This window comes from Gopherus flavomarginatus, chromosome 3 (assembly GCF_025201925.1).
Source record: "Gopherus flavomarginatus isolate rGopFla2 chromosome 3, rGopFla2.mat.asm, whole genome shotgun sequence".
NCBI lineage: Eukaryota > Metazoa > Chordata > Testudines > Testudinidae > Gopherus > Gopherus flavomarginatus.
In genome coordinates this window covers 104,967,450-104,979,758 of record NC_066619.1, presented here as the reverse complement: position 1 = coordinate 104,979,758, position 12,309 = coordinate 104,967,450, and the positions used below count along the sequence as shown (strand labels likewise).

At 39.4% G+C, this 12,309-nt stretch overlaps 1 protein-coding gene across 3 annotated transcripts in view; it reads right to left on the bottom strand.

Moving 5' to 3' along the window:
* MLLT3 (MLLT3 super elongation complex subunit) overlaps positions 1-12,309 on the bottom strand; it is a 230,958-nt gene that overhangs the window by 54,742 nt on the left and 163,907 nt on the right. For all 3 annotated transcript variants that reach the window (XM_050944170.1, XM_050944169.1, XM_050944171.1), the window contains one exon: positions 1,976-2,578. In XM_050944170.1, coding sequence (XP_050800127.1) covers positions 1,976-2,578 — 603 coding nt within the window. The remainder of the gene's footprint in view (positions 1-1,975; positions 2,579-12,309) is intronic.

Here is a 12,309-nt window from a genome sequence, read left to right as displayed (position 1 = left end):
CCTTCCACTCAGCTTCAGTTTTGCTTGGCCAAAATGGAACTTCCCTATCTTTCCTCTAGAGCCCTCTTCTGGGTCACTGTTGACAACAGTGTCATTCTTCCCATCTGTCAAGACTGTAAGCTTGGGTCATCTTTGATTCTCTCTTACCCCATATGTCTAGGCTGTTTCCAAATCTTACTGCTGCTTCTTCCATATTATCCTTCCTATCCCACTAGCCCACAGTTGAAACTTTTATCTCCTGCTTTGATTACTGTAACCTCTTCCTCAACACTCACTTCACATTCTGATCCATATCAACTGGAGCTACTGAAGACCAGGTTTCTTTGTCAGTCTCTCCAACCACTGCCCTCTTTAAATCCCTCCACTGGCTCTGCTTCTTCCACTATATCAAGTTCAATTTCTCTGCCTGACCTTCAAGACCCTTCAGACTTCGTCTCTCTGATCTTATCCACTTGTTTTTGTTACTCATAGACATTCTGTTCAGCCAAAGACACCAAACTTGACCACCCACTTGTCTGCTCATTCCCACAAACATCTTCATCCTTACTTCAACACCACCCCATTACGTGTGCATTGTTCTCCTTGATATCTGAATTGATCATTCCTCCTTTTAATCCCTTCTCCAGGCCAACTTCAGCTGTGACAACAACAAGAAAGTAGCCAATGTTAAATGGCAAGACTCAGGGCAATTGGAAAATAATGCTATTTGTGTAATTTAAAAAACTAAAAAAAAAAAATGTTGCAAATATAAATATAGAAATATACCACTATACCACATATATAAAGTGTATATATTTAATTGTCTCCCTCCCTACCCATCTTTGTATATTACTTCTGTTATTACTATGTAAACTCTTTGGGGGCAGAGACTTTGTCTACCTCAACATCTGTACAGCAGAGAGCACAACCTCTGATTATGACTGTGGTCTCTGGGTGCTGCTGGAATATAAATATTTACTACCAACTTAACATCTAAACAGCTCTCTAGTGAGCCAATTGCTATCACTCAAGTATCATGTAGAAGTGCAAACAAAAGCTAGCAAGCAGCGATGGATCTGCACTTTTGAAAGCGAAAGAAGGTGAGAAGAGGAGCACTAGTAGTTACCATTGCCTCTACCCTAACCCAGAAATGCCTATTGATACTGAAGTGGCTGTCTCTCTAGTACTATTATATAATGCTATTATATAACTTCTTACAGAAATATCCTTTCAGTGAAATCACAGCAATCTTCAGTGGCTCATTATAGAGCTTTTTTTCCCCATGGAGAAAAAAAAAATCTGTGTTACAAAAAGCTATGCTTTAATCAGGACGCGAATGTTCTCAACATTGTTATTAGTAAGAAGGGAATGTGCGTAGATTACTGCACCATACACTTGCCCTCTGCAAACAGCATATTGGCAGCAATTACACTTTAACATTTCTTTTATTCACATTTCAGTAACTAATAGAACCTACCACAGAGTTTTCTTGCCTCTTAATACAAATCCTCATCACAGAGCATGAAAAAATCCTTACAACCCAATCTCTCACAAAAGGTGAAATAGGTTTCTTTGGAAGGGGAATAAATTGATAAGTCATTGTTAATTCCAGACATTTTACATAAATCTAGTAAATAATCTATAAACAGGTGCCCGCCGAGGCATCTAAGTGCACCTGCATACTGGCCGGCGGACGAGCATCCATCGAAATGCCGCTGAAATTTGGCGGCGAACAGCATCATTCGGAGGCATTGCCGCTGAAATGCAGCCAAAATTATAATGTCAACAAGTTGATGAGCCAAGTGACAATACAACCAAAACATCTAAACATTTAAATAGCCAATAGTTAACATCCATGATTTTGCATAATTTACAAAAGATCTAAAAGCCCATTTAGAATCCACAGATATAACAAAGTTGCCTGAAAGAAATAAAAAAAGGAAGAAAAATATGGAACAGAACCCAAAACAGGGAAACAAAAACAAGAGACACTTACTTCAGATTTGGAAGACATGTTTTCCTCCATGTCAGAGTCATTGGGATCCACAATATCATCAAATGGTGGTAAAGTAGGCTTTTTCTTCTCCAGTGTCTCGCTTTCCATTTTGACCTTCCCCATCTTAAGATGAGATTTATCCCTTATTTGTTTTTTGTCAGAAGAACAAGTAAGTATCAGGGAGGGAGCACTAGAAAAACTTCGAAATAAAGCCTCCGAACTACTTTTTTTCCTTTTTTTGGCAGTAAGTTCCTCAGAATCTGTAGTAGGGGGCCTTTTTGTAGGGCCTTTCTTTTCTTGCTGCTGTCCACCTGTTATAGTAAGAATGCTATTTTCAGATTTTGGCTCCTTGGACATGGGTTTGGGTTCCTTGAAGGCCATCTTAGGAACTATTTTTTCATCTTTCAGTGGTTTGTTTTCTTTGGGTTTCTTAGAGGATTCTTTGGAAGATTTGTTGTGTTCCCTGGAAGGTTCTTTGAAGGCACTTTTATGTTCTTTTGAGTCTTTAGACGGTTTTTCCTTGTGCTCCTTTGTTAATTTATGGGGCTTTGAAAAACTGTTACTACTGCTGCTGCTGTTTGTGTTTATATTCTTATTGGGGTCCTGCAACAAGGATAAGCACAGAGGAGATTTAAAATAACAACAAAAACAGTATGAACACAAGATTTAACCTAAACACTTGGATTACAAACTGTAGAATTTGTTCACTCTTAGAATACACTCATAGGTTAAAACAATTATTCTAGGTTCCCCCTTTTAAAACATTGGCAATCTTTGTCCTTTGAAAAAACTCATCTTATATTAAGAAACACATAGCTGGTTTATTTTAAAAGATAAATACAGTACCTCAGTGGTTATAAAAGGTGCACTTTTTCAGTGAGTTGTAGTACAATAAGATCATCTAAGACACTGCAGAATGATCCTCTAAATTGTTTGGCAGGTAGTTAGGGCAATTTTAACTTCTGAACAAAGGGTTTAAGTAGTATAAATGAGAAGAGCACATAAAAAGAAAGTTCAGGAATTTCTAATAAAAAATGTCCAGTGTGAAAAGCAAAACAGTTATGACAACAAGGCAGGTAAGGAACCTGTACTTTACAGCACAACTACAAACATGTGAGGGTCAAAACTCACGTTGCCCCCATAACATTTCAAGCAAGATCCTATGTTCTCCCTAACTTTTTCCACAGTTCATTTCTCATACAGAATGATATATCAGTGGATAATTCCTAAAACCCATCTGGCTACCCAGTATTTTAATGAAGTCTTCTTTGCTTCAAACTCCTGGTAGGGGAAAAAAAGCTGTGAAGTAGATTGTGCTAGCGGAGGAAAACCTTTACCTGCTTCCACTTTCTCATACTGCTGTTTACTTTTTTCTGTGTTTTGTTTATGTTGGGTATTTCCTTATGTTTTTAATTCCACTGTTGATAATGGCATTAAGCTTTTGAGCTGTTCTTATGTTTAAGTAGTCCTACCAAACAAGCAAATGGCAGATATGGTGTGCAAGGTGCGTCTTAGCCCAAGTTTGCCATTGTAAAAATCTTAAAGGCCAAACATATCGCAGAGCCAGCATCTTTCAAGTAAAAAGCGACAGAGTCCTGTGGCACCTTATAGACTAACAGACGTATAGGCGCATAAGCTTTCGTGGGTGAATACTCACTTCAGCATGCATCTGACAAACTGGGTATTCACCCACGAAAGCTTATGCGCCTATACGTCTGTTAGTCTATAAGGCGCCACAGGACTCTGTCACTTTTTACAGACCCAGACTAACACGGTTACCCCTCTGATACCTGACATGTTTCAAGAGGTACCAATAGTAAGTGAATCACATTCTGAACCACTAAAAATGCTATTTCTGGGACTTCTCATTACATATGATCTGACCCCATTGTTTCTGGCCTGATTTTCAGAAGGTGCTGACCTCACCAGCAGCTCACACTGATAGAGCGCTAAGAACCTCTGAAAAATCATTCATTCCAGAGATGTTAACATCTAATGTTTACAGTAGTTATCCTCAGAAACAAGTTTATTTTTACTGAACTAGTAATTCTGAAAGAACAAAACCCATTTTTCCAATGAGTAACATATGCTCAAAGTAAGGCTAATTATTTTCCTATAGGTTGATTACACAATATTATCTTAAAGTAAACATTTTATTCAAATTTTCTAAATCTTAAACAGATTTTGATGATGAAATGCATACAATTCAATTGACTGCATACAGTTCTCAAACTGCCAGGGAAATTCCTTTCTCTATGGCAAAAATAAAAGTCTAAATGGTACAGAAATTAAAAAGAATTTTAGAACTTCATGGAACCAAGGGGAGTTTTGGGTGTGCAAACAAAAAAAAATCTACAAAATACTGTAACTTGGGGGTTATAAAATTATGATGTAAAATAGTGCATACACAGAATTTGTACACAAATAGGATTCATTTACTGACAACACACACAATCATTCCAACATACTATAGTACTCTTTCCTTCTCCTGCTTAGAAAGCAACAATAGAACCCAGATGACAAGCAGGGAATTAAATCAGGAGGATCATCTAGCTCGCAAACAGAAGAATTACTGGAACAGCACAATGGCCCAAATATTGTACTTAAATATACGGTCTCAAGCAGTGATCTCCACCAGTTTTTTCAGTAAAAGAGGAAAAAACAGAGCACCTTAGCCACTGTGCAACACTATTTTGTGTGTGTGTGGCGGGGGGGGGGGGGGTTCTCCAACTGCCATCTGTCTCAAGGAGTTTTCACATTATAGCATGAGAATTGATAATCCTATTTTTTTCCCCACATGACTGTAACTGCCAGCACTGTTCTTACTAAGCATCTAATTCTTCTTTAAATCTTCCTATGCAAGTTACTTCAACAATATCCAGCAATAGTGAATTTCATAGATCAATCTATGGCAAAATTTGTAATGGGTGGTTGCCTTAGTTGAATTATGCCAACTAAATTTCTGTGTTTAACCTGTATGGGGAGCTTGCTCCCAGTTATGATTGTCAGATACCTAAGCTTATTGCTATAAAAATATATTTGTAATGCTAATTGTGATGCTGGTAAACCAAGTGCCAGCTTTGGCCAAGGCCATAGGTATTAGCTAAAAACTGACAAGCTCATAGCTGGAAACCAAACCAGCTCATACATAAGTTAGTTTTGTTCAAAACAGGTATTAGTCATATAAGAATGTATTTAGTGTTTAGACTCTACCAAACGCCTGTAAGTTGCTGCATGCATTCATCTCATTTGTAATGTCTGTATTCCATGCTATTAAGAAATAGGTACATTTTAGTTTGTAGCTTTGACAACGGTTTGTTCTCAACTTGTGAACCCAGCCATGGGAATCATCCCTCTCCCATCCCTCCATCTAGGAAGACTATCAGAAATTAAATGGGCAATTATAAAAGACAAAAGCTTTGTTCATTGCCTCATCCATCCATAGAGAAGTACGTGCAGAGGGCCTCGTCCCATCGGTTTTAATGCTGGAAGATGGAAATAAAAATAGCTGACATGAAGATTTTTCATCTCTTTGCTGTCTGAACTCTCACAGGGCTAGAGAGTCTCAACTGAGGCAGAGCCTGGGTCTGCCCTGAAAGACCTCTTGAATTGACAGATTACCACATCGCTGCTACCTTTGGGAATCATAGATAACTCACTTGTGTGTATATGCTTGCTGCAATCTGTAAATAAATAATTCATTTCCCCATGTAAATAAACTTTAATTAGTTCATTATAGAAATGGCAACAGGTGTTCTCTTTGGTCTGTGATCTCAGATACAAATTGATCTGGGGTAAGTGACTGGTCTGTTAGGACTTGAAGCAATCTCAGCATTTGTGATTTTTGGTCTAAGCGACCATTTAGCACTACGTACACTTGCCTGGGTGAAAGATAGTGTGGTTTGTAATATTGGTTTGGTTTGACTCAGGAGTGGAGATCAATGTAGCCATTGATATCTCAGTAAACAAAATATTTAAAAGACATCATTAAAATCTTCTTGAAATTTTGGAAGTCAAGGAGAGCTTGCTAAATAAGAGCTATGTGTAGACACTGGTGCATATTTGCCAATTAGAACAGTATAAGTGTTGTTAAGACAATTTTGTTGCTGAGAATGGAAACTACCACAAAGTTAAAGGGAAAGCTTAGGCTTTGGCCTTAATTTGGTTGAATTAGCATTCACTCAAGCCCCATTCAAGTTGCCAAGCCAATGACGTACCTGCTGTGGAGAACTGGGAAATTTCTGGGGGGTTTTAAATGAAAGAATGAGACACTCAGTATCTCCCCCTCACATTGTATTGTTATTCACCAGGGTGAAGGAGTTGACGTCTCTCTCTTCTAATGGGAAGAAACAAGAGATCTGAGACCCTAGAAGCATGGAAACTTCAAAGACTATTACATTTGGATATGTCAGATGCTGTGGGGGTACATGGAATATTCAAAGACTTTAGTATCAACAAACGCTCTAAGTCTTTGTCTTCCTGGCTCACAGGATGGTTTTGGGGAACCAGGAGTCCCTTGGAGTTTATTAATGCAAAGTCACTGTGCTGGTTATACAGCTACACAGCCCTTTGAAGCATTGCCTGGTTTTATCTGTTTCAGAATGAGTGGGGAAAAAAAGACCCCTAACTGTATAAAGTGTCAGCCTGAACTGATTCTGTGACCCTCACTTGATCCACAAACTGACAGGAGACTTTAACCAACAGGACAAAACCCTGCTATAAGAGTTTGAAGGATTTTTGAAAGTTACCATGGTCTCCATATGGAAGATGGGCACAACTGGTAAGTTTAACATGAATGTAGACCATTTATTGTTTTGTTGTAGGTTTTCTCTGTAATGCTTTTGTCCTAAATGAATGAATTGTGCTTCACGAAAGCTGACTGGTCACCGGTAAACACTGTCAAAGCCCTTGAGAGACATCAGAATAGCAGGCACTAAAGTATGATCAGACCTGCTGCAATAAACACAACCCTAAAACACTATTCCGGAGGGAGAAGAACACAAGTTCCTGCCCCACAGAGTGCTCTTCAGGGGACAGAAGTGCAATTAAACCTGGAACTGATATATCTACAATTCCCTGATCTTTATATCACATATATAAAAATTATGCATTTAACTATATAACTATGTTGTTTTTCTTCAGTTGGTGTTCATTCACCCTTCTGTACTGATAAGCATCTGTTTTTCTGAGGGGGAGGTTTCCCGGGAGCGGGGGTGGGAACCCTCCTGCCTATCTGTAGCTGTGGTTTATTTGGCTGCCTTACACTGCCACATGTTTACAATGAGGAAGAGGGAAACATTTAATTTTTGTGAACTGCTGTTGAAGTAACCACAATTCAGAATGTGACAGCAGCAGAACATGAGAAATGCAATGAGCAAACTAGGGTCACAGTAACCCACAACCTATATTGAGGTTGACTAATTTTAAAAATATAGTTTGTAGAACTGCTCTGAAAACAGGAGTTGGCCTTTCAAAGAGAACTTGTGTCAGTTAGATGGGATGTTAGAGCAAGGTACCTGTATTCTGTTGTGGAGCTATACTTGTTATCTAATTAGCAAGACACTGACAGAAAACTCTTCAGGACTTGTCTAATCTAGATGTTTAGGCTGTGCCCATCAGTGTAGGAACTGAGACTATGTCTACAATGCCCCACAGTTTGGACTACAGGGTGTGAACAGAAGTGTGCATTGAAGTGCTGCACTCCAACTCCCCCATGTGGATGCTGCAGGTGTGAACATTTATGTAGTCCTGTTTGCAGGGCCGGCTCCAGGCCCCAGCGTGCCAAGCGCGTGCTTGGGGCAGCATGCCGCGGGGGGTGCTCTGCCGGAGAGGGCGGCAGGCAGCTCCGGTGGACCTCCCGCAGGCATCCCTGCGGAAGGTCCGCTGGTCCCGCAGCTCCAGTGGAGCATTCACAGGCATGCCTGCAGGAGGTCCACCAGAGCCACGGGACCGGTGAGGGGCAGAGCGCCCCCCACGGCGTGCAGCAGTGCTTGGGGCGGCAAAATGGCTAGAGCCGGCCCTGCCTGTTTGAAAATGAACACGTTGACGCAAACTAAGTTATCTTTAAATGTGTGCCTGCAGCATCCACACTGGGGGAGTTACAATGCAGAATTTTGCTGTGCACTGCTATTCATTCCCTCATAGTTTGAACCTGAGGCTGTGTAGACAAGGTGTAATGTCTTTCAAATATTAGAACTATGAAATAGCAACCTCTCTCTTCCTCCTCATAGATGTAAGGTGAAGAGGAACAGTTAATTGTTTTGTTTTTAATGTTTGCATTTTTGTTATTTAAAATATTTTATTTAGTTTTGTGACATTTTAAAAAAACCTATCTAGAGCTTTCCTCAAACAATAAGTCAAAAATACAGTAATAGTACATGCATAAACAGAGCAGCCACCATAACACCAGAAAATAATCTCCAAAAGACTAAGAAGAAACTTGGAGATGGGGAACAATAAGAGACTGACCCACAAGACAGACATTTTTCATGGGTATATATTTAAAAACAAAACAAAAAACTGGTATTGCCAAGCCTTCAGAGCCAGCAGTAAGGAGTCCAAACATTAGAGTTGGCCAAAAAATTTCTGATTAGAAATATTTTTCCACTGGAAAATGGCAATTCCTCAAAATCTAATCAATTTTCTACACAATGGAAAATTTGGCCTCTGCCCAGCTCTACCAACCATAAATAAAATGTGGCTGAGATAGGAAATTCAATAGTCTAGCTGAGAAGACGGTTCTCTATTAATGCATTCTCACTGTGGGTCTAAACCACACTAGTATTTTAAATATATCAGACAGATTTTGAAACTTCCTGATCCAACTATCAAATTATTATGCACTCTACTAATCGTAGAACTGGAAGAGGCCTTGAGAGGTCATCTAGTCCAGTCCCCTGCACTCGTGGCAGGACTAAGTATTATCTAGACCATCCCTGTCAGGTGTTTGTCTAACCTGCTCTTAAAAATTTCCAGTTATGGAGAGTCCACAACCTCCCTAGGCAATTTATTCCAGTGCTTAGCCATCCTGACAGTTAGGAAGTTTTCCTAATGTCCAACCTAAACCTCCCTTGCTGCAATTTAAGTCCATTGCTTCTTGTCCTGTTCTCAGAGGTTAAGAACAATTTTTCTCCCTCCTCCTTGCCACCACCTTTTATCTACTTGAAGGCATGTACTTGTGGCATACTAATGAAAGATAAGTGCCTTTAAACACTAAGCAGTAAATAAAATCTATTACTCTCCTAACAATTCTGATGACATTTGAATGTTTGAAGGTAAGGCACTTCCCCACTTGCCATGCCACTAACTAAAACAAAAACATTAATCATTCCTGATTTCAGTCAAGACCATTTTCCTGGAGTTTTGAAGTGTGTGCGCGCGTAAAGCCTAAGTTCTATGTGAAACAAAACCCAAAGGCAAGATCTAGTGATTAGTGCAGTTTTTAATATTTCATGTGGAGGGCCAGAGTCTGATTCTTAGTTGTGTTCTTTCATGTCTTGGCCAACCAAGGGCCAGGGTGATGTCCTCAATAGGGGTGTCTGGAAAACAAGAATTCCATTTCATAGGAAAGGTTTCAAAATTTGTCTTTTTTTCTGGTCTGAATCAGAGAGAGCAGGGACTTGAATCTGGATCTCCCACATCTCAGGTGAGTGCCTAATAACTGAGCTATAAGATAATTCCTACACTGCAATGTCAGCCCAGGATCAGTAGAACTCAAGTTACCAGACCCCATGTTTATTAACCTAAGGCTTCAGCATCTACACACATTTGTAACTGAAGTTTAGGAATTGTTGAACCCTAGATCCCAACCTGGGTTCCAGCATCTAGGCTGCATTATGTGGGTCTAAGGGCTTGTCCACACTTACCGGGGGATCGATGCATGGTGATTGATGATGCGTCAACAGTCAATTTAGCGGATCTAGTGAAGACCTGCTAAATCGACCACAGATCACTCTCCTGTCAACTCCTGTACTCGACCTGAACGAGACACACAAGAGGAGTCGATGGGAGAGCATCTCCTATCAACATAGCATAGTGTGGATCCCACGGTAAGTAGATCTAAGTAGGTCAACTTCAGCTACATTATTCATGTAGCTGAAGTTGTGTAACTTGGATCGATCTTCCCCCGTAGTGTAGACAAGGCCTGAGTTCAACCAACTATAATCCAGACTTCCTAGCACTCTCCCAAAATGTGGCTGCTCGAGCTCTTTGTTGGTGGTGCAGTGTGGGAAAACTTGACTACCCAGGGGACAAAGAAAGCCTGTGGGATTGTGGATTACTTTTGGCAGACCGCCAGAGCATGCATCCTGTGAGGCTGCATCTACACTGCAAAGCAACAGGGCTTGATCCTGGGTCTTTTCTTGACAGCTGTGAAATAGGTCTTGGAGAGTTGAGGGATTCAGTAGTATGGAAACCCAGCTCAGCAGCCCTTGCTGGGTTTTAAAAGAAACAAGTCCCCAGTTTAAAATTATCTTCTAAAACCAGGAATTTGATGTGCTTATTGAAACCATGGTATCAACATTATGCTCACCATAGATAAATTTGGCTCCACATTCATGAATGTAAAGAATTACATCAACCACTAGGACAGCCCCTCACTACAACTCAGATTCACTCTCACCTAAGTGTGATACATTCTTATCAACCACCACCCCTTGTGCAATCACTCTACATGACTCAACGACAGCTGGAAGAAAACAGCATGGGAGGCACAAAATTTCATGGGAAACAATAGTATTTTCATTCATCACATTCAATTAATATATGAGAATTAATTAAATAACTGGGCATACTGGCAGAGATACATGAAAGTTCACCCATACTCTGTGTTGTATCTATCGTAGTACAAACATATATTTTTAAATTTATTTCCTTTTTTTAAAAAAAAAACTAACAGTGTTCTGAAGCATTTGATTTTCCCTCCACTGCAGACAATAAAAGTGAGTAACAGATTCTGTTGCTGAAAGTGGCACATCAACTAAACCTTTCTTTCAAGTGATGATTGTAACATTTAGATTGTGGATTATTGGCTGATAATGTATTTATATACCACAGCTTACCTTTGCCTATCTGTCAAATATCTAGTTGAAACAACTCAAGTGAATCATTCTATACTTTCTCTGGTATCTTGTATGACAAACATCAAAAGGATAATTAATATAGAGATTACATGCTTGTTAAAATACCCACGTAAATTAAATAAAGGTACACACATTTCTTCAAGAAACATAATCCCCTTGATATAGCAGGAGTAACAGATCTGTAAAAGAAATATTTGGGAGAGCATGATGCAGTCAGGAAGTACTTTTCATAACATATAGACTGTGGCAGCCAATAAAAGAGAAAGTGCCTAGAGACTTAATCACCACTAGGATTATAAGGCAAAGAGATGGGGGAAATGGAGGATCTAAAACAACTGTTGGTTCCCATGCAAAGGCACATCAATGACTTCATGTTGCAAAATGTAATCTCCCAGTTTGGTTAAATAGATGCCATAGGGCAAGTGCCTTTTTATGAAAATGGTTTTAAAAGAACTCAAGCAGCAGATAGACATGATGAAGCTAGTTAGCAATTGAAGCAATTTTGGTTTACTACACTTAATTTAGTCATTAAATTGGCTATATTGGCACTACCAACCTAAACTAGTGTATTCTATGTTTTGTCTAGAAATTTAAGACAAGTGGTAATAAAACACACAATTTATTTCTAGGTGTAATAAAGTCATTACTTCAAATTGTATAGCTGTCTCCAAATAATCTGGAAACATTAAGGTAAGAACAGAGAGTTAGCCTCACAAATTTGCCTCCTGATCTTAGGGTTGTGGGGAGGCAAAGGATGTCAGGTGCAGGAGTTGTTTAGTTTCAGAAATTCAGGTTAAAAATTACTTCTGCCATTTTGTAATACTGAGCTTTTAATGTAAATATTCCATTTTTGAATCTTGCTTAGCAGTATCGATCAATTTGGAAAGGCTTTAGTGTACAGCAGAGAGAATATGCTAACATATCATACAGCAGAAGAAAAGAGGGTAGACAATTCCTTCTTAAGAAGGATACTTAACATTTTAGTGTCCCTTGCCCTGTTTTATTCACTACTGCTTGTAGTTTTTACCCTAAAAAGTGTCTTCTCCTACTGATTGTTCATTTCACAGACCTTACTATCCTCTCTCTCTCCTAAAGCTTTCAACGAGGTTTGACTCATCTGGCAGATTGCATTATAGCCACAATGGCAGAAAAATAAAAACACATTTTGGAGTGGTATTAGCACACTGTGGCCAAAAAGCCAGCAGGGGGAGCACAAGACACTGTTTTTCTGCAGGCGACGAATTTAATGGCTAC